We start from the raw sequence: 27881 nt of genomic DNA, 5'->3' as shown, positions 1-27881 counted from the left end.
AGAGAGAGAGAGAGAGAGAGAGAGAGAGAGAGAGAATGATTGCCAAATGATTTTGAATGTTTTTTTAAAAAAACATCTGAGGTGTTGAAAGCACTTCGGTGTTCAAGAGCAGTGTGCTAATATTCCTGCCTTTCAGTTATAGCTAGAAGAGAGTTTTCCCCCAGATTTTGTTTTCCATACCTGTTGGGACTACAATTCTTACCTGCGTGAACTCAGATAAAGCATCATACACCCTGTTACTGATAGCTTAGGGATGATGGGAATTTGAACATCTGGAAGGCACACGCTTGTGAATACTATCCTAACGAAAAAGAACTGCCAACCGACTTCTCTTCCAAAGCTTTAATGGCCAAGCCATTCAAAGGTACTCAACCTCGCCTCTCCCTTCTCAGCGCTGCAACTATGAAGACAAGGAAAGCGCAATAGAAAATAGGGCTCATTTCCCAGTTGAAGTTGAAGATCGAAAGAATCCTTTAAAAACGATGTTTTTTTAGGCTAGGGAAGCTACACTGAGATGGGGGAAAGCTACTAGTAATAGATGCGTTTTGCAGGAGGATGGAAAGGAAGTTATGCAGCAACAGCTTACGAAAGTCTTCCTGCTGATCATTCAGCTTAACAGCAGCATATTGCAGTTTCCAAAGAGATCTTCTGTTTACTCCAGCTTACCGCTGGTTCAGCGGACGTAGGACAAATGGGGGCGTTTCCGTCAGAGGCCGCCAACCGGCAGAGATCCAGATATGGGTGTGAACTTCCACCGTGTCAAACAGCCAAGCTACCGGTCCATGTTGTTTTCATCAGGTTGACTATGGAAGCAAAGACGCAGCAAAGTCTCACAGAAATCCAGCTCTTCCTTTTTTTTTTTTTGCAAATTTAAAAGAAAAAAAAAGAAAAAAAAAAGAATAGGTGATCAGGCAAACGCTTGAGATTTGTGCAACTTTACACAACTACTAATAAATGCTCAACTAATGACAACTTGCATTGCAGACAGCAATCAGGAACATCTGCCTTGCTGACAAACCTTCCGTCTCAGTATTGTTGCTTCCCCCCCACCATTTTGCCCAATAAATGACTTTTGTGTTAATTCCTGTAGTTATCTATCGTTAGGCCACTACAGCTCATACAGGCAGTCCTTGACTTACAACTGGTGCTTAATGAAGTTATGATGGACTTTCCCAGGGCTACCTATGACCTGGGAAATTCTGACATCCAGATTTCCCCCCACCCACCCACCCACCCTGCAGCGATCACATTTTGGGTCCTCGGCAATTGGCCCACATTTACGGCCATTTGCAGCATCCCCAAATCACGTGATCATGATTTACAATTTTTGCTGGAAACTGGCACTTCCAGTTTCTGTCAAAAAAAAAAAGCCTGTCGCAATGGATTCGCTTAACAACTGCGGCATTCACTTTATGACCACCACCACCAAAAAAAAAAAAGTCACAAAACTGGCTGTGACACCATGGTGACCTGTTTTTTAACAACTGGTGCAACTTTAATTGAGCTATAATTCTCAATTACACTCATAAATCAAGGACTACTTGTAGGCAAGTCCCGACTCAGATCTCTGACGGGACAATTTCAGAGAGGGGGAAAGAAAGGTAAGGCATTTTTATTTGGAAAGCTTCCATGTCCAACGAGAATGAACAATATGTCTCCATAATTTATTAGCTTTCCTTAATTGTGAGTGGAAAAAGATTTCTTCTTCTTTGTCTTCTTCCAAGAGCTGTATTCCAGCAGGATTAATTGAGGGTGGGAGGACCTATTCCATGCCAAAGAGAGAACTCAGCAGTTAGTGTAAACTTGAACAAAACCTGGATCGCGTTGCCCATTTTCTCTTCCTTCACAGAAGAGGCTGCAGGAGAAAGCGACGGGGAAATTGTTCCAGGCATCTAAAATAACAATCTGGAAAAGCTTTTACAATTAGGCTGCAGTCCACATGAACTGAGTTAATGACTTGCAGGAGCCTTAGGCAACCCCAGCCCCCTGCAAAGCCCTAATGTCCATCAGTCCCCACTGGTGTGACCAATGTCTAGCTAGGGAAAGTGTGGGAAAGTAGACCAAAATCTTTGCAGGGGAGCAGGTGACGTCCTTATCCACCCTTGCCCAAAGTATTTCCATGACCTTCAGACTCAAAAAATGTGAATGCAATCCTTTGAAGTGTGACTAATAAGCATGACACTAGTAGTGTCAGCCACCCAGGTAGACCAGCTGGGAAACATGACCGGATAAGCTAAATCTACTTCACCGTAAATCTACAGTAACAGAATCTCCTCAATTGCGAGAGTATAATTCTCCCACCATCTGTTTTACAACCCAGGGAAACTCGGGTCCCTTCTCTTTCCCTGCCCATTATCCAGCTGCAGGCTATATTGTCACTTCTCTGTTTCCTAGGCAGTGTCACCTTGTTCCCAGGGCCATTCCCACATACCATTACAGACGGTCCTCGTTTAGCAACTGCCTCATTCAGCAACCATTTATGGCTATGAAAAAGTATCTTTATGACCAAGCCTCACATTTTGCAGGTCTGTAGACCAAAGGAGAGCTGAAGTAAGCATAAACACAGTCGTGGTTTCGCTTAACCACCATTTCACTTAACCAAGTTGCCAGTCCCAATTGTGGTTGCTAAATGAGGACTACCTATAGGGATAAAGGTAGCATCAAATCTACCTCACGTGTACTGGCTGTCTTTTTTTTTCCTCTTCAACATCCATTAAAGACCAATTTTGAGTATCTTGTATCTTAAAAAACATTTCATTTCAAACTAGCTTCTAGCACTTGTAAGCATAAAAAAAGAAATCATGTATTTAAGCATTACAATATAAAGCTATGGCTGCTGTTTTAAAATGCTGAAAGTAAGACAGGATTGATATGTGTTATACCTCAAATGGTTTAACCAAGCTCCTTAGTCAAAAGTCCTCGCAGTGTCACCTGCCTGAAATGAATATAAACAATATACTTCCTGCTGGCAAGATTACCATTGGTAGTGATTGAAAAGAAAGGATATAGAGAAAATTAAAACCAAAAACCAAACAGTGAATGGAATGAAATGAAACAGAATCAATTTAGTGACGAATCATAAAACCCTGATCCATAGTAGTGTGGGAGTGGCTTTGTCAATGTCATATTGTCTATATACAATACAATCTAACCCGCACAATCTATAGAATCAAAACAGCTAACGATTCAACAATTGACCTACGGGATACAACAAAAGAAAGGGGGGGGGAATTGAAAGCAGGGGTAAATTAAGAAAGTAAATAGGCTTATTTCAATTACACCGTTTCATTAAATTTGTATTTATATACACACACACATATGAGCATACAAACACATCTTCTAGAATAGGGACTGTCCGGCTAATCAAAAGAACAAATATATTGGGGAACTGTTTTCCCTGGGTATCGGAAAAGAACAAATCAATTAGGGTTTATTTAGGGTTTATTTATGCCGGCTGAGAAATTCTGGGAGTTGAAGTCCACAAGTCATAAAAGGGCCAAGTTTGAAGACCCCCTGATTTAGAAGAAAGAAATTGGGTAAGATACGGAACAAACAGAACCAGAGAGACAGACTGATTTCCCAGAGGTGAGGAAGAATGAGGAAGCTGGTCCCTGAGATCCATGGAACATGCCTGAAGAGGCTGGGTTGTTGTTCTTCTTGTTGTTTTTAAGAATGCCTTTGAGGTTTGAAGCTTGGATGGGTGGAAGAGTGATCACCCTACAGCAGGGGTAGGCAACCTCGGCTCTTTTATGACTCATGGACTTCAACTCCCAGAATTCCTGAGTCAGCTGACTCAGGAATTCTGGGAGTTGAAGTCCATGAGTCATAAAAGAGCCGAGGTTGCCTACCCCTGCCCTACAGCAATGAGCAGAGAATCAGACGTCAGCTGAATGCCAACACAGCAGTTTTCTAAGTGTAGAATATTGTGTATTTGTTTGTGTGTTTTTTTGTTTTAAATGCCTTCCAGTCAGTTTTGACTCCTGGCAACTGTCTGGACTGGTTTCCCTGGCAAGGTGTTTGAAGTGGTTTCTCATGCCTTCTTCTTCCCAGGACTGACAGATAATGACTGGCCCCCAAGTCTCCCAGATGGCTTTGTGCCTAAAACAGGACTAGAACTCATAATTTCTCAGTGTCTAATCTGGTGCTATGGCAAATCTAGACAGCACACTAAAAAGCAGAGACATCACCCTGTCAACAAAAGTGCGTATAGTCAAGGCTATGGTCTTCCCAGTTGCAATGTATGGCAGTGAAAGTTGGACCATAAGAAAGGCTGAGCGCCAAAGAATTGAGGCCTTTGAACTATGGTGCTGGAGAAGACTCCTGCGAGTCCCTTGGACTGCAAGGCGATCAAACCGGTCAGTCCTAGAGGAGATCAACCCTGACTGCTCTTTAGAAGGCCAGATCCTGAAGCTAAAACTCAAAGACTTTGGCCACCTAATGAGAAGGAAAGACTCACTGGAGAAGAGCCTAACGCTGGGAAAGATTGAGGGCAAGAGAAGGGGACGACAGAGAATGAGGTGGCTGGATGGAGTCACTGAAGCAGTAGGCGTGAGCTTAAATGGACTCCAGAAGATGGTAGAGGACAAGAAGGCCTGGAGGAACGTTGTCCATAGGGTCGCGATGGGTCAGACACGACTTCGCAGCTAACAACAACAATCTGGTGCTTTAACCACTACATCAAACCCCACTTTTTTTTTGGTCTTCCCAAGAAAGAAAGAACTGAATACGCAATGAATGATTCCATCTGTACTAGAAATAAGCAGGGTGGGCATCCTAGTACATAGCTGATCACAGTAACTCAAAAGCATAAGCCTGACTCGGACCGATACGTGCCCAGCTGCCTCCCTTATACTAAGGATGGGCCAGAGAAAAACCCAAAACAGACTTACTGAGTCTGTTGTAAACATGGCCCCATAGCTACTTGTGCGTAAGAAAGGGACCATCATGTTTCCATCTGGCAACGTTATGGGGCCTGGCAAGAGAAATAGGAAGGGTGGTAGTTAAAAGACAGAACCGTGAAGTTGCTTTTCTCATCCCCTCCACTTACTCCATTATGCCAATTGTTTAATTATCAAGCCCGGTGCAACCTAATTGCTATGTTCGTTGAAAACTGTCGGCTGCTAACAGCAGGGGTGGGGAAATTGTCTGTTCCAGGAAAATGCAAGAGAGCCACTTGCACCAAAGTAACATCGCTCTCTTCCTCCCCCTCCCCAATCCTCAATTCATGCTAAAGCAGAGACGGCAGCTAGAACCATGATTGGCAATCCGGTGCCCTCTGGTTGCTCTGGATGACAACTCCCAGAATTTTTTTGCCGGCAGCCATACTGGGTAGGACTGATGATAGCTGAAGTCCCAAACATCTACAGAGTACCAGGCTGCCTGTCTCAGTTACATAAAGAAATTCACAAACGCAGCTTGTATTGCATGGAAAGGCACCATCTCCCACATACCCTTTTGGGTGCTGAACAATGGGATCCTACATTTGGCATATACAGCAGGGATCTGCAACCTTGACAACTTTTAAAGACTTGTGGACTTCAGCTCCCAGAATTCCTCAGCCAGCTTTACCACGGCTATTAAGCGAACCACAGCACTTGTCAAGCGAATCACCCAGTCATTAAATGAAATCCAGCTTTCCCCACTGGTGGAAGCCAGCTGGGAAGACTGCAGATGGCAATCACATGACTCCAGGACTCTGCAGCTATAGAAATAAATACATGCCAGTTGCCAAGCACCCAAATTTTGATCACGAGACCCTGGGGAATGCTGCGATGGCCATAAGTGTGGGTCATAAATCACTTTTTTCAGGACGACTGTAACTTTGAACAGTTGCTAAACGAATGGCACTAAGTCTTTGGGATCTCATCCCAAGCATGAACTTCAAGACAAGCACAAACCTCAAGACAACCAATCAGGTGATGAGAAATAAGGAAATATAAAACAGGAGACGTAGGAAGTAAATGAAGGGTTAATCCAGGGGTAGGCAACCTTGGCTCTTTTATGACTCGTGGACTTCAACTCCCAGAATTCCTGAGCCAGCCATGCTGAGGGGAAAGGAAGGGGTTTCCAAGCTGAGCCATGCTGGCTCAGGAAATCTGGGAGTTGAAGTCCACGAGTCATAAAAGAGCCAAGGTTGCCTAACCCTGGTGTTAGTCAAAAAGGACTCAGATATCTATACATTTAATACTCGAAGCATGAGGAACAAACAGGGCAAACCTGAAGTTCTAATACAGATTTACCCAACCTTTCCAGGTTTGCGGACTGGAGGGAGTGGGGGAAGAGGGGATAATTCCACACGAGTGGCCGGCAAGCGTGTGTGTGTGCAGCTCCATTTGCATGAGCGGCGTACACGCGAGCCCAAATGGAACACGCATGGAAGTACTTGTTCGCTGCTCACGCAAGTGGGGATGAAGATGTGCACTCACTCTCCATTTCCACAGCCTGGTTGCAAACAGCTCATAGTTGGGAAGCCCTGTGCTAGTATACAAAGGCAGGTACAATACTGTTGCCATCAACGAAACTTGGTGGGATGAGACCCACTGGAAGGTACTGCTAGAAGGATTTAAATTGTTCAAAAGAAACCGACCTAATAAAAGAGCACGTGGAATTGCATTATACGTAAGAAATAACTACACCTCTACAGAAATGCAAAAAACAAAAAAAACCCCAACAACTCCAAGAATGAAAACCTTCTTGAATACAGTTGGGCTAATATAAAATTAAAAAAAGGAATGATGTTGCCATAGATGTATACTACTTACCACCCAAACAAACAGAAGAAATGTCAAGTTTCCGACGTATGGGCTTTTCAAGTGACTCTGAGGCATTGTTTACCTTAAAAGTCCTTTATTTAGCCTCATACACCAGCAACACTTGCTCGAAGGAAGCTGGGATCTGAAATCTCCGCCCCTTGCACAATATAAAAAAGGTAAAGGTAAAGGTTCCCCCGCACATGCGTGCTAGTCGTTTCCAACTCTAGGGGCCGGTGCTCATCTCCGTTTCAAAGCCGAAGAGCCAGCGCTTGTCCAAGGACGTCTCCGTGGTCATGTGGCCGGCATGACGAGACGCCAAAGGCGCACGGAACGCTGTTACCTTCCCACCAGAGTGGTCCCTATTTTTCTACTTGCATTTTTTCCTGGTTTCGAACTGCTAGGTTGGCAGAAGCTGGGACGAGTAACAGGCGTTCTGCTACGCGGCACTTGGGATTCGACCCGCCAAACTGCTGACCATTTGATCGACAAGCTCAGCGTCCTAACCCACTGAGCCACCGCGTCCCTTTGCACAATATATTAAAACACAATTCTCCACCTTTCTAATGTTGTCATTAATCATATTCTCCAATTAATTTAAAGAATCAGTTTCCCTTCCGACCCGCCAAGTTCTTATCTTCTTTAATTTCAGATGGCCTTGAAGGTACAGTCCTCCTCTTCCCCCCTCCCAACCTTAACGCAATCTCTTAAAGCAATACCCAAGTTTAACATATGAAATGGCTACTTCTTCATCTCTTGTCAAGCAATAACATTCGATGTTAGCAGCGTGGACAGGAAATAGGTGACCTTTTTGCTAATCAGCTGAGGTGTGGAGGAAGCACACCGCCGTAGTAATGGGGGGACTTTTAACTACTCTGACATCAACTGGAAGACAAACTGGGCATCAAGTGGAATATCAAACAAATTTGTTCCTGACAAATCTACCAAATAACTTTGTCATCCAGACATGTTTTACTTAGACTTCAGTAGGGCACTTGACAAAGTAGATCATGGCCTACTTCTTGATAAGACGGAACAATGTGGGATAGATAATGCCACCGCCAGATGGCTTCACAATGGCAGACCAATCGCACTCAACGTGAAGCTCTCAATGGAACTACATCAAAATGGAGGGAACCATGCAGGTTCTGTCTTAGGCCCAGACCTCTTCAAAAACTTCGTAAATGGTTTAGATGAGGGGTTAGAAGGGGAACTCATCACATTTCCAGATGACACCAACTTGGGGGAAAAAAAGACAACACTTTAGAAAATAGACTCAAGATACAGAAGGATTTTGACCAGACTTGGGCATTTTACAGCCGTGAGCCAGATCTGGTCCTTCGGCTATCCCTGTCCAGCTTTTGGCTCTAAGGCAGTGATGGCGAACCTTTTAGAGACTGAATGCCCAAACTGCAACCCAAAACCCACTTATATATCGTCGGGTGCCTGGTGGGCGTAGCCCATTTTTGGGTGTGGCCCATTAATGGGTGTGGCCCATTGGGTGGGTGTGGCCCATTGGGTAGGCGTGGCCCATTGGGTGGGCATGGCTGTGGTAGTAATGGCAGACTAGGCGGGACTAAAAAGTTCAATCAGTCAATTCCAACTTTGCGAGATCTTTTTTTCCCGCAAGAAGTTGAAATTGATTGAACCTTCTTTTTTTTCTTTGGAACACGGTGGTGGAGGCCTAAAGCAAAAAGGTTTTATAAAACCCAGCTGAAGGCCTAGGACTGGGGTGACAGTGTGCGTGCCCACAGAGAGGGCTCCGTGCCGCCTGTGGCACATGTGCCATAAGTTCGCCACCACGGCTGTAAGGTTTCTTGCAACCCTATTATTCTATGTTCTATGGTAAGTCGAGGACTACTTTTATCTTAACAGCACCATATTGTTTGCATTAGAAAACATTTAACATAGTCTGTGATGCATTAGTCCATAAAAGTCATATTTCTGCATAAAGACAAAAACTAGCCTGTGGGGCTCACAGCAGAGAATCGGCAACCATTTTCTGCTCAGGTGATGGTTAGCTATGGGTTACCGTACTGGCCTTGGAGGTGAATTAGTGGATTTTTAGTGAAAAATTCATCATCCAACAGTGCAAATTAAGATGACTAAAGGCCTGGAGACAAAAACATATGAAGAACGATTGCAGGAATTGGTTATGACTCGTCTACAGAAAAAAGAACTAGGGGAGACATGATAGCAGTATTCCAATATCTGAGGTGACAAAGAGGAGGGGGTCAACTTATTTTCCAAAGCACCAGCAGACAAGACAAGAAGCAACGGAGGAAACTTAATCAAGGAGAGAAGCAACCTGGAATTAAGGAGAAACTTCCTAAAAGTGAGAACAATAAACCAGGCTTGCCTTGAAGAGCTGTGGGTGCTTTATCACTGGAGGTTTTTATGAAGAGACTGAACAGCCACTTGTCTGAAATGGTACAGGGGGTTGGACTAGAAGACCTCTAAGGTCACCTCCAGCTCTATTCTAATAATAAGAGTACCTGCCCTCCAAAAAAAAAACCTTCCAATTTTGATTTCTGAATGACTTGTTATTTTTAGACAAAAGTAAAGATTTTTTCCCCTGGATGGTTTTGTGCAATTGATTGACCACTGTGAGAACTGACTGCTGGACTAGACAGGAGAGAGTCCAATCCAGCAGGCACTGTTTATGTTCTTAAATTACTTAGTAGGCTTCTTAAATTACTAAGCAAGCTGTCAACTAATCCAGTAAGAATACATTATCATCCTCGTTAGTTACATAATTAATTTTTAATCTTCATCGGCGTGATCTCTCCAGGACAGCTCTGTCTTTTGTCATCTTCCAGAGTTTTTGAAAGGAGAGGCCAATGCAGTTTGTAAGGGCAAATATACAAATCTGGGGCCATCATGAAAAAAGCAGCACCTCTTTGATCAAAGCCTGCATGGAAGCAGAGAATAACCAACAGCCTGTCAGCCCAAGGCAGACCCGACTTGAACACCAGAGATATGAATACTGAAACAACTTTTGTTATACAGGTCGTCCTAAGGCAGACATGTCAAACACAAGGCCCGGGGGCCGGATCCGGCCCGCAAAGTGGTTTCATGTGGCCCACAAAGCCATCCTAGAAACAGTGAGGGAATGGCCCCCGCTGCCTTGGCCCTGGCTCAGAGACCCTCCTTCTGCCAGAGACCCCCAGATCTGTCCCACTCCTGCCCAGGCCCCTGTAGGCACCCTTGATGCGAACGATGTAGAGCTGGCCATGCCCACCCAGTAGGCCATACACACTCTAGCCATGCCCACCCAGTAGGCCATGCCCACCCAGGCCATACCCACCCGGCCCCCTGAGGGCAACCGCAATGCTGATGCGGCCCTTTTTATTTATTATGTAGTTTACATAGACTTTATTATGCATTTTATATGTGGCCCAAGACAATTCCTCTTTACTCAGTGTGGCTGAGGTAAGCCAAAAGGTTGAATGCCCATGCTCGAGACCAAACTGGGTCTTGATCAAATAAGACAACTTTATATTTCTTCCTTTTGCTTCTAATGGTCTTATTCTAATGCAATCAAATATTGTTAATTTCTCTTCAATTTTTCTTTGTCCCATTGCACAAAAATCCTTCAAGGGTTTTAAGCCTCTTTTGTTCATTTAATAAGAAAATGTTTTCCAGGTCATTCTCTTGGTTTATTATTTATACTTCCCTTTTAAGTTTTAAAACCTCAGTTTCTTTTGTATACCCAATAAAGCATCTTTTCCCACATTATTTTCTTGGCCTGTTATTTGTAGGTCCACTTTCAGTACTTTTTCTGTCTTGTCAGATAAAATTTGCTCCACAACTGTCATTTTTTCACTGACATCTTTTGGACATAATCCATAGAATGAGACATTATTACTGACATTGTTGATTTTGTAGCTACTAACTTCTGGCTTTGTTCTTCAAAGATCTCTCCTTTACTGTTTTTTGATATTATAATATTTTGTGTCATTTCATAAATTCCAGGATTAACTGACATCAGTAACAGGCTGGTATTTTTTCCCTTCTGTTCAGAATCTGTAAGCCCCCTTTAAACTGATGTCCAGCTTCTAAAATCCTAAAGCAGAAGTCTTCAAACTTGGCCCTTTTATGACTTCTGGACGCTGGCTAAGGAATTCTGGGAGTTGAAGTCCACAAGTCATAAAAGGGCCAAGTTTGAAGACCCCTGTCCTAAAGTAACTTATGTAAGTTATGACTTACAATAGCCAGAATAGCCAAAATAAGTCAAGTTTCCCATGCGAAACTAATTTTCTATAGTCCATTCCAAAATCTTAGCAATATTCCAAATTTATCTGAATCGTTAATCCATTTATAACTTTCTTAGATCAAATTCTTAGGTCTTTTACTCTTCATTTCAAAGTCTTTTAAGCTCTTACGCATAACTTTTCAAATCTATTGTTCCAAAGATCTCTAATAACTTTAAAATGGTCAATAACCAATTTCTAAAAGTGATTAGAAAGTGAGGCTTGCACATTTGGTGTTCTTTAAAAGGCTGTGCAACAGTTGCAAGCCAAGATGGCTGATCCCTTTGTCTCTCAACACTCAAACCCACAGAAACCGCTGTTCTGCAGTGACCTCACCGGAAGCAGCCATTCAGAGGACAATCACTTGTCTATTCTCCAAAGCACCTGAAGGCAGGGCAAGAAGCAATGGGTGGACAGTAATCAAGGAGAAAAACAACCTAGAACTAAGGAGAAAAACAACCTAGAACTTAGGAGAAATTTCATGACATTATTTAGAACAATTAATCAGTCAACGACTTGCCTCCAGAAGTGGTGGATGCTCCAACACTGGAGGTTTTTAAAGAAAAGACTGGGCAGCCATTTGTCTGAAATGGTATAGGGTTTTCCTGCCTGAGCAGGGGGTTGGACTAGATGACCTCCAAGATCCTTTCCAACTCTGTTATTCTGTTCTGCTCCTGTCCTAACCTTATCCAAAGAGATTCCAAGGTTCCTATTCACCTATTATTTGGTCTATTTTTTTTCTTAAAAAATATTAAACACGTACACTGTCAGAATCCATTTATATCACATTCATAGATGTATGTTTAAAACATTATTCCCCCCCCCATGGATTCTGCCATCTCCCGAGGAAGGAGGAGCGGATGTGGATTCAGCCTGCCTTAGGTTATTTCAAAGACCAAGGGAAACTTTTGAACTGGGGGGAACAAAAAAAAAAGGGTTAGAGAAGAAGGCATCTGGCTTGTGTCTTCTTTAAATTCTGGAGAGGAAGAAGGCAATAACCATAAAGATTTGAAGTTCTTTTTTTTTCCCCCACAAAAGGGATGACACGAAGTAGAAGGATGGGGGCTGACCAAATGGGGTTGAGGGAAGGGGGGGGGGTTGAACCGGGTACCCTTTATAAAATTTCAATTTGTAAAACAATACTAAGTCCTGTCTTGTATTCCCACAACCAAGCATGTCCTAGTAAAGATTCCTTTTGGACTAGAACTGACTCCCAGAGTTTTTATCTTCCTAAGACGTGGATTGGGGTGGGTCCTGACATACGCCCTCCAAATCAGTGTCTTTGCTGCATTATACTTCCTTGGAACCTGTTGTTTTCATAATTTTCAGCCTGGTATAGATGTTTCTGTTTCCTCCTCATTTCCTTTTCTCAGATTTCTTCAGGCTAGCTAGCCCCTCCCCGGTTCTTGAACAATCACCTTTCTGGCCCACGTTACCTTACCCTGCTTTGCCACTCTTTATCAAAACGTACCTCAAGATGCTAAAAAAATAGCAGAGACAAAGTCTTTCTTGAGCATAAGAACGGCATCAGGTAACTGAAGAAGTGGACGGGACGGTAGGAATAGCTTGACCCAGGCCTACCTGGAATTCTTCTTGATTTTTAAGCAGCTGACATCGTTCCCTTAGCAGTTCCTCCAGCGCTAATTCCGGCTCTTGGCACTCTCGCACACCTTGGGGGAAATCTGTTACCAGGCTGGAAAGTTCGAGGTGGGATACCAGTCAAACAGAGGGAAAGAAATAAGCAAAGTTTAGAGGTGGGCAAATGGGAAGTTAACAATCTGTTAAAAACACAAACAACCCCCCCCCGGGGTGTCCTTTATTCATTTAATAAGTTAACGAAGGAGGGGGGGGGAAAGAGTAAAAGAAATAGAAGAAAAACAGAGAAAAGAATACAGCATATTGTATCATGGTGTATATTGATCATATGCATATATGGTAAAAGGTAAAGGTTCCCCCGCACATACGTGCTAGTCGTTTCCAACTCTAGGGGCCGGTGCTCATCTCCGTTTCAAAGCCGAAGAGCCAACGCTTGTCCAAGGACGTCTCCGTGGTCATGTGGCCGGCATGACTGGACGCCAAAGGTGCATGGAACGCTGTTACCTTCCCACCGTAGTGGTCCCTATTTTTCTACTTGCATTTTTACGTGCTTTCGAACTGCTGGGTTGGCAGAAGCTGGGACGAGTAACAGGCGCTCACTCTGTTACGCGGCACTCGGGATTTGACCCGCCAAACTGCCGACCTTCCGATCGACAAGCTCAGCGTCCTAACCCACTGAGCCACCACATATATGGTACAGACATGGATAAGCAGCCATGTTTTTTGTTGGCTGGGAGATAACCAAACGTTTTTTGATTTTATTTTGCCATTTATTTGTTTACGGCTTCATATGACCTGCCGACTCGCAAAAAATGGGAGTCTGGGCGGCATACAATGATAAAAACAAAACTTGAAATAAGAAACAGTCAGAGCTCATCAATGTGTATTCCACTTTCCGGGGTGAGCTCCTAAAACATCTTGGGCCCTGATGGCGGAGGGAATAGCCACTTCTTCAGTGTCTTCTTAAAAGTTTAACAGGATCAGGGCCAGTCAAATCTCGGGTTGACTCAAAAGGCTTGTAAGCTAGCAGGGCTGGGCCAGCCGAATCTTGGGTTTTATTTAAAATGAAATTTGGAGCGTGTGCAGCTACAATAAATTTAAATAAAGAGCCAATTGGGTCTAGTGATGAAGGCACTAGGTTAGGAAGCAGGAGACTGTGAATTCAAGTCCTCATTAGCCAATGAGAGCCAGCTGGATGATTTTGAGCCAGTCACTCTCTCTCAACACAACCCACCTCACAGGGTTGTTGTTGTTGTGGGGAAAATGGGAGGAGGAAAAGTATGTTGGATATGTCAGCTGCTGAGTTATTTCTAAAAATAATAAAAGCGGAATGCATGAATGAATGGATGGATGAATGAATGAATGAATGAATGAATGAATGGAATAAATTTATTTCAATAGCTTCCCAGTCTCAGTCAATGATTCTGGGTGGCTTACAATACAAGAAATATATTACCATTCCAAATATTAAAAACATTTATTAAAACAATAAAAACAGTAATTTAGTTCTCAGCCCTCTAGTCCACTTAGGTTTTATTATTTAAGAGCAGCGTTTTTCGAACTTGGCGACTTTTCAAATGTGTGGACCTCAACTCCCAGAAGGCACCAACCAGCAACCTGGCTGTGGAATTCTGGGAGTTTTGAAAGTCCACACACCTTAAAACCTTACTTACCACACACCTTACTGCTAAGCTTGTAAGCCGCCCTGAGTCTTCGGAGAAGGGCGGGATATAAATGGAATTAAAATAAAAAAAATAAAAATAAATAAAAAGTTGCCAAGTTTGAAAACAACGATTAGAGCAATATCTGGACTTGGGCAAATCTCAGTGGTTCCCCCTTGATGACGATCACCCTAATAACTGCAGCGCTGGCAATTTTATCCTTGTGGCTTTTTTCGGCCCTCTTCCTTGAGCTACCTCTTTTACACAAGATAGTCCTTCACCGGTTCTGCCAAAGACATTTTCCCCACATCCAAATCCCACTTCTAGTTCGCTGAACCTCACTCCTGTTGATACCTGCACAGGGCTCCCAGGACGTGCTCATGGAAGGTACTGTGTTCAGATCGGACCAGAGCCACCAGCTGCTGAACCATGCCCATGGAACAGAGAGTCTCTGCAGGGGGACAAATGCAGAAGCTGTAACTCCTCAAATGAAAGTAAAGGTTCCTTTATAGCAAGGGTCAGCAAACTAGGCCAAACCTGGTCCAATTTATAGGTAGTCCTCGGCACACAACCATTTGCTCAGTGATTGTTTGAAGTTACAAGAGCAGTAAAAAAAAGGGGGGGGACTTATGGCCGTCTTTCACACAAACTGTCGATCGTGCTCACGTGATCAAAATTCAGGCACTCGGCGACTGGCACGTATGTATGACGGTTCCGCTACCCCATTGTCACGCGATCATCATTTGTAAACCTTCCCAGCCGGCTTCAGACGAGCAAAGGCAATAACGCAAGCCAGATTCGGTCAATGACCGCCTGATTCGTTTAACAACTGCAGTGGTTCGTTTAAAAACTGTGGCCAAAAAAAAAAAAAGGTCGTAAAATGGGGTGCAACTCACTTTAACAGCTGCCTTGCTTGGCAATGGAAATTTTGGGCTCAGCTGTGGTTGTAAGTCGAGGTCTATCTGTGCCTCTTTTTATGTGGCTCATAAGCCAACAATGGACAGGTAGGTGGCAGATCACCAGGTCTGTGTTGCAGTCACTCTTAGGGCAAGGGGCGGGGCTGTGGTGCCCTGGGCAACAGAAGCCTATCAGCAGCCTTCTTGTTGGTCAGCTCGTGCTGTCCAATGGCTACCGTGTTTCTGTCCCTACACAACTAGCAGCTGGGCCTGCAAAGGGAGAGGAGGGGCGGGATGAACCGTGGTGGCGCTGTGGTTAGAATGCAGTACTGCAGGCTAATTCTGCTGACTGCCAGGGGTTCGATCCTGACCGGCTCAAGGTTGACTTAGGTTTCCATCCTTCTGAGGTTGGTAAAAGGAGGAGCCAGATTGTTGGGATCGATATGCTGACTCTGTAAACCTCTCAGAGGTGGCTGCAAAGCACTAAGTTTAAGTGCTGTTGCTATTGCTATCTGGCCCTTTACAAAAAAAAAAAGCTAGGTGACCCTTGCTTTATGTGAACATGTGCCGCCTGGCTAAGAATCCGGCTGAGTTTAGACCAGACATGTCAAACACAAGGCCCGGGGGCTGGATCCGGCCCGCAAAGTGGTTCCATGTGGCCCCGGAAGCCATCCTGGAAACAGTGAGGGAAGGGCCCCCACTGCCTTGGCTCTGGCCCAGAGACCCTCCTTCTGCCAGAGACCCCCAGATCTGTCCAACTCCTGCCCAGGCCCCCATAGGCACCCTTGATGCCAATGATGTAGAGCTGGCCACGCCCACCCAGTAGGCCATACGCACTCCAGCCGCGCCCACCCAGTAGGCCGCGCCCACCCTGGCCATACCCACCCGTCCCCCCGAGGGCAACCACAATGCTGATGTGGCCCTCAATGAAATTGAATTTGACACCCCTGGTTTAGACAATATATTTAACCTGTGCTGAATTAACCCATTTTAAAGTTCACGCAATAAGATGAATACACAAAAACGATGGAGCTTGGCACAACACAGTAGACCACATAGGTACCCTTTAAAAAAAACTGATCTGCTTATACGTAAGTGTGGGGAACCAGCTTCTCTTTTCTAATAGGTTTCTATTTTCCAGAAATAAAAATAATCCAGCACAAACATATTCTAGCAACATTCATTTTTTCCTGCCACGTCCCCATGACAGCATCTTTATGTCATCTTCAACGTCTTTACGTCATCCCCAACGCTTGAGGGAGACCTAAGGAGTCTTGACCAGTGTGAAAGCAGCATTTCTCTCCTGATTTTCACACCATCCAAGGGCCACTTCAAGGTGTCCAAAATCCACTGGGCTCAATGACCCATTACCAAACACGAAAGGCTGATCACTGCGATGATTGGGGACAGAAGCACAAGAAATGGGGCAGGAATTGGCAACCAGAGAAGCACAATGCTTGCTGCCTTACTTTCCCGCTCACCAAGGGAAAGCATTTTATTTATTTATTTTGCTCAGAGCTGGGAAAGACCCTCAGCCTCATATTTCAAAACTCTATTTATAAACAAGTTATTCTAGGAACAGCCAAAGATTGATCCAAACATAGTTTCCCCACCCATGTCTTTCTTTATTAACAATCTCTGTATATGAGAGAGACAAGAGTTGAAAACTACTCAGTCATGAAATTCACGAACTCTGACTAGAAGCAGTCTCCTTCTGTCGCTGATACTACTCTACCAATTGCAGTGAGGACACAAAGAAGTATCTGAATCTAATGTGTACTGTGCTTGCTGATATCAAGAGCAAAGGAATAAAATATGAAGGAATATTGACAATGATGCACATTGGTTTGGAGAAGCAGGAGGACTTCCCAATGCATCCAACAACTGCTAACAGGGCTCTAGAGCATCTTCACAAAGGTAGTCCTCCTTTAACTATGGCCAGTAACTTGGGCCATAAGTGACATGGTTGCTAAGTGAAACTATGACTGCATTTACGATCTTCAGCTTTCCTTTGCTTTACAGACTGCAAAGGTTGTAAATGGGAGGATTGGTCGTCACTTGTTCATCATCGTCGTCGTTAACTGTGAACGGTTGCTAAATGAGGCAGTCACTAAATGGGGATTGCCTGTAACCTCCAAGAAGCCGCTCTGTTCCAGGAAGAAACAGAGGTAACACACTCCAAAGGAAATAAAACAGACTTTAGTCCCACCAAGAGCGAAGGACTGATTTTCTGGTGATGGCTGGTTTTGTTGTTGGGAGCAATCCTGATTAGAAACTATGGGCTATCAGAACAATAAACTTTCAACAGTCATGACCATAAAAAACAAAAACAAAACAGAGCACCAAAGATGGGAATTTTCAGACAGGTAGGTTAAGGAGATCACAAAAGAGGCAATGAAGGATTAAATAATTTAAAGATCGGTTAGATCGACATGATTCTTAAAATGAAGTGGGAGGAAGTCAACCAGACACCCAGCAAAATCCTGTTAAGGACAGCTACTCCCTCCCTGCTCTTTGTCACCCATATCCCAATAAAAAAGACATTCACCTTTCTGCTCTGGGTGGTTTATGAGAAGATTCTGGAGGAGGAAGGCCGACTTCACCTTCAGTTTCTGTACGTTACTCTGCATGGCCCTCATGAGTACAGAGAAGCCGTCAAGGCGTAAGAATTGCTGTAGGCCAGCTTCTTGGGCTCTTACTAAGCCTGGGAGCAGAAGGAAATATGGAAAAAGGATGAGAATGAGCAAATGCAGACTGAACAGTCGACTGGACAATGGTGGAGCAAGATGTGGATGATCCCAAGCGGTTCCCAGTTCATCTTAAGATTCACATACCATCCACTTATTTCATCCCCTGAGAGTATAACCCGGAACAAGAATCCTATTACCCAAGAATCAGGCTCAATACCTATACCTTTACAACATTCGTTAAATACCAAAATGGCCATAAAGCTAAAGGTAAACGTTCCCCCACACATGTGTGCTAGTCATTTCTGACTCTAAGGGCCAGTGCTCATCTCCGTTTCAAAGCTGAAGAGCCAGCGCTTGTCCGAGGACGTCTCCGTGGTCATGTGGCCGACTAGGCGCCAAAGGCGCATGGAACGCTGTTACCTTCCCACCGTAGTAGTCCCTATTTTTCGACTTGCATTTTTATGTGCTTTCGAACTGCTAGGTTGGCAGAAGCTGGGACGAGTAACAGGTGCTCACTCTGTTACACGGCACTCGGGATTCGACCCGCCAAACTGCCGACAATATACAATTAACCAAAACTTTGGTGTGTCCACTCCTGATGTGCCCTCGAAGTGGAGAGGCACTGGCTCATTTATAATAATAAGTCTTTATTGATTAGCCTTTGGGTCATATCAAAGTGCAAAGTTCCAGCAACAAATCATTACTAAAATTTGTTAAAAGCAATTTAAAACGGAATTTGATAAAATACAATTTAAAACGGAATTGGCATAAAATATGATTTAAAATGCAATAGGAATAAAAGACAATCTAAAATCAAATTGGAATAGAGTACAATAATTTAAGATAATAGATAAAATAGGATAAAATTATGTTTTGGAATCACCCTTGCAATCTACCCCAATCAGTCCCACATATGCAGTTCTCAACTGAACTATTTTGTTTAAGTACTGTGCTGTGTTAAATGTTATTTTCAGGTTCTGGCTGGACATAAGGTAAGTTGTTTTGATATGGGGATCCCAATGGGTCATTCATTTGATATACAGACCAAGATACCTGTCTCTCACCCTCTTGCAATCTACCCCAATCTACAGGCAACTATCAAATAGGATGTGAGCCAGGTCTTCTACCTCTGCCGCTCTGCAAATGCACAGACGCTCATTGTAGGGTATAGGCCCATGGTGGTGAACCTAAGGCATGGGTGCCACAGGTGGCACGCAGAGCCCTCTCTATGGGCACGTGCGCTGTCGCCCCAGTCCTAGGCCTTCAGCTGAGTTTTATAAACCCTTTTTGCTTTAGGTCTCCGCCGCCATGTTTTTCCCTGCTGTAGAGCTAACAGCAATACTTGGAGAAATCTCCTGTATTGCTCTCAGCTTTGCTCTTCGTGGACTAAAGCAGCCACCGTTTTCCACTCACAAGAAATAGCAAAGAGCGCCTTGATCCGAACAGCCTCACTGGGATCATGATCCAGCAGCCGTAGCAGCTTCCTCATGCAGCCCAGCGCCAGGGCCTGCTCTTGGACCTTGGGCACATTCTGGGCACAGGTGCCCACCAGATGGGCAGCTCGCCAGCGCAGTTCCTGCTCTTCGTGTTCCAAGTATCGGTGGGCCAAGAGCCGCATGCCCTCCAGTTTGCAGAAATCTGGAAGATGATTGAAAGATTGACAGGTGGTCCTTGACTTACAATCACTTAGCAACAGTTCAAAATTATGACGGTCCACAAAAAAAGTACTTAGGACCTAAATGAAAAGTTCTGACACCCTCCCCACCCCCATGGTTACATGATTGCATTTTGGTGCTTGGCAACCAGACTGCATTTATGGCCATTTGCAGCGTCTGATGCTCATGTGTTCAAAATTTACCCTGGTTTTTTTTTTGCCAGAAATTGCTGTTTTCTTCCAGTTTCTAGCAAAAAAAACAGCCATTGTGGACAATGGGTTTGTTTAACCTCAGATTTGCTGGATGACCATAGTGATTCACTTAACAACTGAAATAAAAGAGTTGTAAAATTAGGTCAGTCACTTTTCTGAGCCGCTTAAAGGCCAACATGACTTATAACAGTAATTCTGGGCCTAAGGAATGAATCCCTCTAACCAAAACAGTGATACTAGCAAAATACCTGCTAACTTCTCCTGGCCCTACTCACTCTGTCGTAGCACAAGGAGAAAGGATACAACTGCTTTCTCAACTTGAATGACCTCCAGATAGGTGGACTTCAACTCCCAGAATTCCACAGTAAATATGCCCATGCTGAGAATTCTGGGAATCTGAAGTTCAAGTAACAGGAATAATTTTGTGATTCCCCAGTGATATCCACTAACATATTTTTGCATATTAAGGATTATATCTGCCAGTCAATGAACAGCACCCATGTGTACTTCCCATTCCAAAGTCCTTTGAAGCCCACCCAGATTATATTGCCCCAAACTGGCAGTAGATTGTCCATTTGCAAAGTGCAATTTCTCAGAAACAAAAGCCTTTGATTTGATTTTATAGGCGCAAAACTATTAAAAACACATCTCTTTAAAAACACCTTTCCCAAACTGGCCTTTTCAATTTGCATTAACGGCATGGTCATGCCCCCCCCCCCCCCGGTAGCCATAAAATCAGTGTAGAGGCTGGCTTTCAAAAAGTTACTCCCTTTTGAATGAAGCCTCCCATTACATTTTCTTTGGGAGATGCTGATGGAAGGTTTTTTTTTCTTGGAGAAGTGACCATTGGATGGGATGGGGGGGGTAAGAATTTTCTTCAGCTCAGCTGGCTTTGAATTCCTTATCTTGTGATAGCTTGGCTTGGTTGCAAGCATTAGGTTAAGTCAAAACTTTCCCAAACTTTTAAGAAGACGTGTAGATTGCAACTACTAGAATTCTTCAGCCAGAAGTGCTGGCTGGAGGAATTCTGGAAGTTGAAGTCCACACGTCTTAAAGTTGCCAAGGTTGGGGAAACCCTGTGCTAAGTCAACTACCTTTTAGAAAGATATATCCTTCCTTTGCCTTAAATAGCTGAGTTGGAATCGGGAAAATAGTACTGCAGTATGGACCTCTTATGCACAAACAACCATTTCTCACTACACACACACACACACACACACACACACACATATATATATGAGGTTGTTTCTGTACCTGCAGCGTTATCCAAGTTTTCGCACAGCTCTGCCAGTACATCGAGGGCACTCTCCCTTCGCTCAAGGTCTGAATGTGTCTCCTCAGAACTTTCTCCACGTTCTGTTCCTGGACTCAACACTTCCAAAATACGCAAACATTCCTTCATTCGCTCTACTTCATCCATCTGCCCACGAAACGCCTCAACCATGGCTTCCTGCAACCACTGTCTCCTCTGGGAAATTGGCCGTTAGATGGAGTGGAGAGAAGAAGAGGAGAGGAATGAAAATCAGTAAGTAATCTTCTCTTTTCGTGCTTAGGATGCCTTAAATGCCACATTAGAACTTATTTTTTCCCTCAGAGCACCATGCAATATGGTGGTGGCATAAACAGTTATCCCAAAGGCAATATAACAACACAATCAGCTAATCAGTAAATTACAAAAAAACAAAAACAAACCCCAAATACAACTTAACGAAACTATAATACAACTAAATAAGAACCAGGAAAAAAAAATCAACAATAATCCTATCAACTAACTTGATTTGAGAGAGAGTCCAACAGGTCCAAAATTACCATGTCTATGAACAGATTAAACCCATCTTTTCCTAATTGCTAGGAAGTCTCAGTGCTTAATTTAGGATGATAACATCTCATTTCCTTGCTGAGGGCATCAGAAGTGTTTATATGTTTAGCTTTCCCCTTTCCCTCAATGAATTCTATTAAATGTAATTCTGCCATTAATGCATAGGCAAGGTTTGTTAGGTATGCATACTTTAATTAATCTTTCTGTAATAATATACTCTGATAATCAACATTACCATCATCATCTAGATCAGGGGTCTTCAAACTTGGCCCTTTTATGGCGTGTGGACTTCAACTCCCAGAATCCCTCAGCCAGGCACTGAGGAATTCTGGGAGTTGAAGTCCACACGTCATAAAAGGGCCAAGTTTGAAGACCCCTGATCTAGATAAATGCTTCTCAACCTTAGCCGTTTTAAGACGTGTGGACTTCCAACTCCCAGAATTCTGGGAGTTGAAGTCCACGTGTCTTAAAACGGCTAAGGTTGGGAGACACTGATCTAAATTTAAAAGGTAGACTTTCCTCCAGAAACTCATACATTCTCTTCTCTATGTTTTCAACAAACAACACAAAACACATGATGTAGATTCCGCTAACTACCTGAAGCCTTCCAGCAAGCTTCCCTGTCTAAGGATGGACTTGAATCCATGCGTCCATTGTCCTTGTCCAACTTCCTACTAGAAATCTAGAACCTCTGCTTCAGTTGCTCACATCCCCAGTTCCTGCTTGGGTAATCAGGAATCCCTTATGTCTAAAGGTTGGACTTGAATTCCCTCTCTTGATGAGCCCATCTGCACACCTCATCAGACATGGGTTCCATCTCATTGGGTTCATTGTTGCCCGCCATGACTGCCATCTGTAGCAGCCCCTGCAAATTGCGGGGATGCTCGCGCGGTGGCTGGTTCCCATCTGCACCCCCTTCAGCCATGGTTGGAGAACGTGGAGGCAAGTCACCAAAACTGTAAAGAAACTATAAAGAAACAAACAGAAAGAAGAGTAAGTAGAAGGGAGGGGGGAAAAAACCACTGGGAGCCCAACCACGCTTTTACAGGATGAGCCATATCTTTGCTCCGGTCCTTTGTTGTTATTGTTAGTTGCGAAGTCGTGTCCGACCCATCGCGACCCTATGGACAACATTCCTCCAGGCCTTCCTGTCCTCTACCTCTACTCCAGTCCATTTAAGCTCACACCTACTGCTTCAGTGACTCCATCCAGCCACCTCATTCTCTGTCGTCCCCTTCTTCTCTTGCCCTCAATCTTTCCCAGCATTAGGCTCTTCTCCAGTGAGTCCTTCCTTATCATCATCATCATCATCATCATCATCATCATCATCATCATTATTATTATTATTATTATTATTATTATTATTATTATTATTATTATTATTATTATTATTATTATTCCTTATTTTTCAGAAATACCACTGTTCTCTTTATAAGTGAAACCTTCACCCAAGTATTGCAATACACGTGTTCTTCACCAGAGTGCCAATTTACCAGCCTTCATTTCTCTCTCGAGTCAGAAGACTCAATTCCATTCCTACTTCTCCCACACAACAATCCAAGCTGTCAGCTAGGGCAGAGATTCCCAATCTAGGCAACTTTAAAATGAGAGAAATGACACACGACTTCAATTTCTAGAATTCCCCAGCCAGCATGGCTGGCTGGAAAATTCTGGAAGCTGAAGTCTATGCATCTTAAAGCTGCCAAGATTGGGAACCCTTGTGTTAGGGCAGGGGTAGGCAACCTCGGCTCTTTTATGACTCAGGGACTTCAACTCCCAGAATTCCTGAGCCAGCTGGCTCAGGAATTCTGGGAGTTGAAGTCCCTGAGTCATAAAAGAGCCGAGGTTGCCTGCCCCTGTGTTAGGGAGTGAAAAAAGCCACAACCATAGCCATAAAATTAAAGCCCCATCTCTTCTTATGTGTGGTGTGTGATGCACCATCTTAACTTTTTTGACCTTCCCCTGCAGACAACTCTGCCAACAATCTCATGGTACACCTAGTACTTACTTCATGGCCACTGAACAAACTCAGCCCTTAATCAACTATGACACAAAAGTGATCACGGAAGACCAATTTCCTGCTCAATACAGGAATCCAAATTAAATAATCCCAAAGAAGGAAACGAAGCCACCACTTCTCTGAATAGGTAGCAACTCCACTTTTTGGCTGGATTTTTGAGTCAGAAGTTACACATGTTTAACTCTTCTAATTTTCTATTGCTTAGAGAATCGTAACTAGCCTTTCCCCACTAGATGTCAGCTGTGCAGACTTCGCTAAAGATTGTTAGGATTTCTTTCATGGGAAAAGGGATGAGAACAGGATACTGTCCATAAACAGAAGTCACACTTTGGAAGATATGAGAATAGGAAGAAGAACACGACACGGATGAGAAAACCCGTTCTGGAAAATGTGCCATCCCACAAGCTCCACCCTATTTATGCATATAACACCAGTGAAGAACTCAGCTCATTTATTCTATCCATTGATTCATTATTTATCCTTTCTTTTATAAATAATTCAAGGTAGCAAATATACCTAATCCTCCTTCCTCTTCCTCTTTTCTCTATAACAACCCTGTGAGGTAGATTGGGCCCAAAGTCACCCAGCCAGCTTTCATACCTAAGGGCAGGACTCGAACTCACTATTTCTTGGTTTCTAGCCTGGTGCTTTAACCGCCAGACCAAAGTCTGGGATAAATCAGGTCAAGTGTAAACTAGTTCCTGTCCCCAGTACAGCATCATATAATAGGAATATTAATTGTCTCCAAATGTAGACGACAAATTATGCTACTTTGGTTCCTAAGTCATGCGTGGATCCAACCTAATAAGTGTAAACTCTGAACTAAGTTTTGGGAATTATTGTAGAATCACCACAATGAATCCCAAGGCCAGGGGTAGGCAACCTTGGCTCTTTTATGACTCCTGGACTTCAACTCCCAGTTGAAGTCCACGAGTCATAAAAGAGCCAAGGTTGCCTACCCCTGCCCAGGCCACTATTTTATGTACCTGGTGTAGCATAAACTCAAAATTACAGGTAGTCCTCAACTTACGACCACAACTGAGCCCCAAATTTCTGTTGCCAAGTGAGAAATTTATTAAATGAATTTTGCCCCATCTTACGACCTTCCTTGCCACAGTTGTTAAGTGAAGGACTGCCGTTGCTAAGTTAGTAATACCATTGCGAAGTGAATCTGGCTTCCCCCATCGACTCTGCTTGTCAAAAGGTGATTGTCGGGCTCGACACGCCCGACACACGGTGAGGCCGCGGAGTGATTCACCGGGCCCCGTGACCAGCTGCCGGCGTCTGCGGCCTTCCAACAAGCCGGGGAAGAGCGCGGCCGCCGGGACGGCCCAGCAGCCACCCGTGCTTCCCTCGATGCCCCAGCAGCCACCGGGGCCTTCCGGCAGGCCGGGCAGCAGCCGTGGAAACGTGCAGCCGGCTGTCGTCACCCAGCGCCGATGCAGCGGGCCGAGGAAGAGTGCCAGGGCGGCCCAGGAGGCAGCAGGGCCTTCCGGCAGAACGGGGAGGGGCCAAGGACGCGCACCAGCGCAGCGTTCCCCTGGAAACCCGTCTCCGCAGACAGCTCGCTCCAAAGCCCTGCCGGCCTCTTTGCCTGCCGAGGGACTGCACGGCAAGCACCAACAGCGAATGGCCCAAGGAGCACAGTTCGCGGCGGTCTGGGGACCTGTGGGGGGTGGCGAGGTTGTGCGGGCCCGAGGGGAAAAGGGGGGTGGTCTGGGCTGGGGGGTTGCTTACCGGCTGCAATGGTGGTGGGACGGGGACGGGGAGGATACGTACCTGGGGGCGGGTGCCAAAGGGCAGGGGCCAAGGGGGGTGGTGGTTAAGTAGGGTGAGGGGGTGATTAGGCAATTAAGGGCGTGGTGGTGGGTGTCGGCCTTGCCGGCTATTTAGCAGCGTTGATTGTGCTGTGGAATCAACGCTGACTTCGTCTGTCTTCGAGTGACTGTTTATGAAGCAAATAAACGTGGCTCAGGAGAACCAGCTCTCGTTCCGGACTCATTCTTTCTGGTGATTCGACGGACGGGGGCTGAGAGTGATCACACAACCCGAGGACACTGCCAACTAATCATAAGCATGAGTCAGTGTCTGAATTTAGATCACGTGACCAAGGGCATGCTGCAACGGTTGTAAGTTTGAAAAACGGTCGTAAGTCACTTTTTTCAGTGCTGTTGTAACTTCGGTCACTAAATGAACTGTTGTAAGTTCAGGACTACCTGTACTTTGGGCATGCCCCTCCGTCTCAGCTTAATCTACCTTACAAGACTGTTGTTTCAAGGCTGAAATAAGGAAATAGAAGAACCACATACGGAAGAGGGCAGGCTGTTTAATGAAAAAAATAAAAATAAACAAAGCAATAACTCATCCTACGCAGTTCTCGCTCCTAATAAAGGAGAATATTTGTAGCTCAGAGTTGACATGAGGGGGTCCTTGGTGCTCTCTATGCTTGCTTGTTTTCTTGCAGACATTTTGTTACCTAAACTAGATAACATCACCGGTGCAGCTTGCTGTCAGTTTATATTCTAATTCTATAGAACATAATTCTGTTCCATAGAATATAAACTGACAGCTAACCCCATTCCATACTGACACTGATGATGTTACCTAGTTTGGTAATGAAAGGTCTGCAAGAAAACAAGCAAGCTCAGAGAGCACCAAGGACTCCCGAGTTCTTGCTCCCCTTTTCCAAAAGTCTCCAGAAATCTTTCTCTCCTGAAGCTCTAAGGAGTCAAAAGCCACAAATCAGAAAAGTCCACAGCTCTGAGCCAACCTGCTACGAAATAACTAGATGGGCCTTAGGCCTTTCTCTCCTTGCCACCCTCGTCTCCCCCAGGCCAGGGGTAGGCAACCTTGGCTCTTTTATGACTCGTGGACTTCAACTCCCAGAATCCCTCAGCCAGCATGGCTCAGCTTGGAAACCTCTCCCTTTCCCCTCAGCATGGCTGGCTCAGGAATTCTGGGAGTTGAAGTCCACGAGTCATAAAAGAGCCAAGGTTGCCTACCCCTGGCCTAGGCAGCTCCCAGCTTAGGTCAGCTTCTTCCATTTGTACATAAGCTCCCTGCACTGATGCCCCGCAAATGTTGTAGGACTTCAACTCCCAGAATTCCTGAGCCAGCATGGCTCAGCTTGGAAACCTCTCCCTTTCCCCTCAGCATGGCTGGCTCAGGAATTCTGGGAGTTGAAGTCCACGAGTCATAAAGTGGCCTAGGCCAGGGGTAGGCAACCTCGGCTCGTTTATGACTCGTGGACTTCAACTCCCAGAATTCCTGAGCCAGCATGGCTCAGCTTGGAAACCTCTCCCTTTCCCCTCAGCATGGCTGGCTCAGAAATTCTGGGAGTTGAAGTCCACGAGTCATAAAGTGGCCTAGGCCAGGGGTAGGCAACCTCGGCTCGTTTATGACTCGTGGACTTCAACTCCCAGAATTCCTGAGCCAGCATGGCTCAGCTTGGAAACCTCTCCCTTTCCCCTCAGCATGGCTGGCTCAGAAATTCTGGGAGTTGAAGTCCACGAGTCATAAAGTGGCCTAGGCCAGGGGTAGGCAACCTCGGCTCTTTTGTGACTCGTGGACTTCAACTCCCAGAATTCCTGAGCCAACATGGCTCAGCTTGGAAACCTCTCCCTTTCCCCTCAGCATGGCTGGCTCAGGAATTCTGGGAGTTGAAGTCCACGAGTCACAAAAGAGCCGAGGTTGCCTACTCCTGCCCCAGGCGACGTGTTATTATTACGGTACTGATCTACAGTGCAGGGCTGTTGTGATGTTTACAAATAGATAATAATCGCTCTGAACGTTGGGAAGGCCGACACCCATTTAAAGCCAGGCATGGGGGTCGGGGGGTGGGGTGGCAGAGGCTTTCAGGAAGTAATTGAGGACTACATGATTTTTTTCTGGAGAAGCTAAAGGCAGTTTGACAGAGGAATGGCGATTTGCCTTTCTGAGAAGCGGGACTGGCATTTCCCTAAAGGCCAGATATAGGTTACAACCAGCTACAGGTTTCCAAGCAATTGACGGATTGAGCTCGGGGCGGCCCCAATTTCCCTGCCATCTTTCTCGCTTTTCTACACCCCACGATGAACCCCTTTTCTCCTGGGGGGGGCATCTCTCTATTCCCTTCCTTCCTTCAAGCCTCCCCCCTTTTCTAGGGGTGGCCCTTCCTCCCCTGCCTGTCTTACTTGGCCCCGCCCTCCCCTCGTCCCGGTACCTCTCGGGGATGGCCGTTCCCCACGCCGATCTGCTCCCTTCCCGCCGGCCCTGGCCGCGTTTCGCCCTGCAAAGGACGCGCGTCTCCTCTCGCCAGCCCAGCTTCTGCAAGCGGCCATCGGCAACCACG

General features: G+C 45.0%; 1 protein-coding gene across 3 annotated transcripts; it reads right to left on the bottom strand.

Annotated features, from left to right (window-relative positions):
- Positions 1-27881, bottom strand: HSPBP1 (HSPA (Hsp70) binding protein 1). 3 transcript variants are annotated; one of them, XM_083376613.1, is made up of 8 exons: positions 27753-27881; positions 22328-22498; positions 20967-21180; positions 19259-19483; positions 17704-17859; positions 14614-14710; positions 12584-12695; positions 3-846 (listed from the first exon to the last, which is right to left on the bottom strand). In XM_083376613.1, exons 2-8 carry the CDS (start codon positions 22454-22456, stop codon positions 760-762), a joined length of 1020 nt encoding a protein of 339 aa, XP_083232739.1. In that variant the 5' UTR covers positions 22457-22498; positions 27753-27881; the 3' UTR covers positions 3-759. The 3 variants fall into 3 exon arrangements, with proteins under 3 accessions (XP_083232741.1, XP_083232739.1, XP_083232740.1); XM_083376614.1 differs by having other exon boundaries at positions 6-850; XM_083376615.1 differs by lacking the exons at positions 22328-22498; positions 27753-27881 and adding an exon at positions 22129-22254 and having other exon boundaries at positions 1-846.

Source organism: Vipera ursinii, assembly GCF_947247035.1.
Source record: "Vipera ursinii genome assembly, chromosome: Z".
Classification (NCBI taxonomy): Eukaryota; Metazoa; Chordata; class Lepidosauria; order Squamata; family Viperidae; genus Vipera; species Vipera ursinii.
Note: the sequence above shows the minus strand (reverse complement) of the source record. Positions and strands in the feature narration are given on the sequence as shown.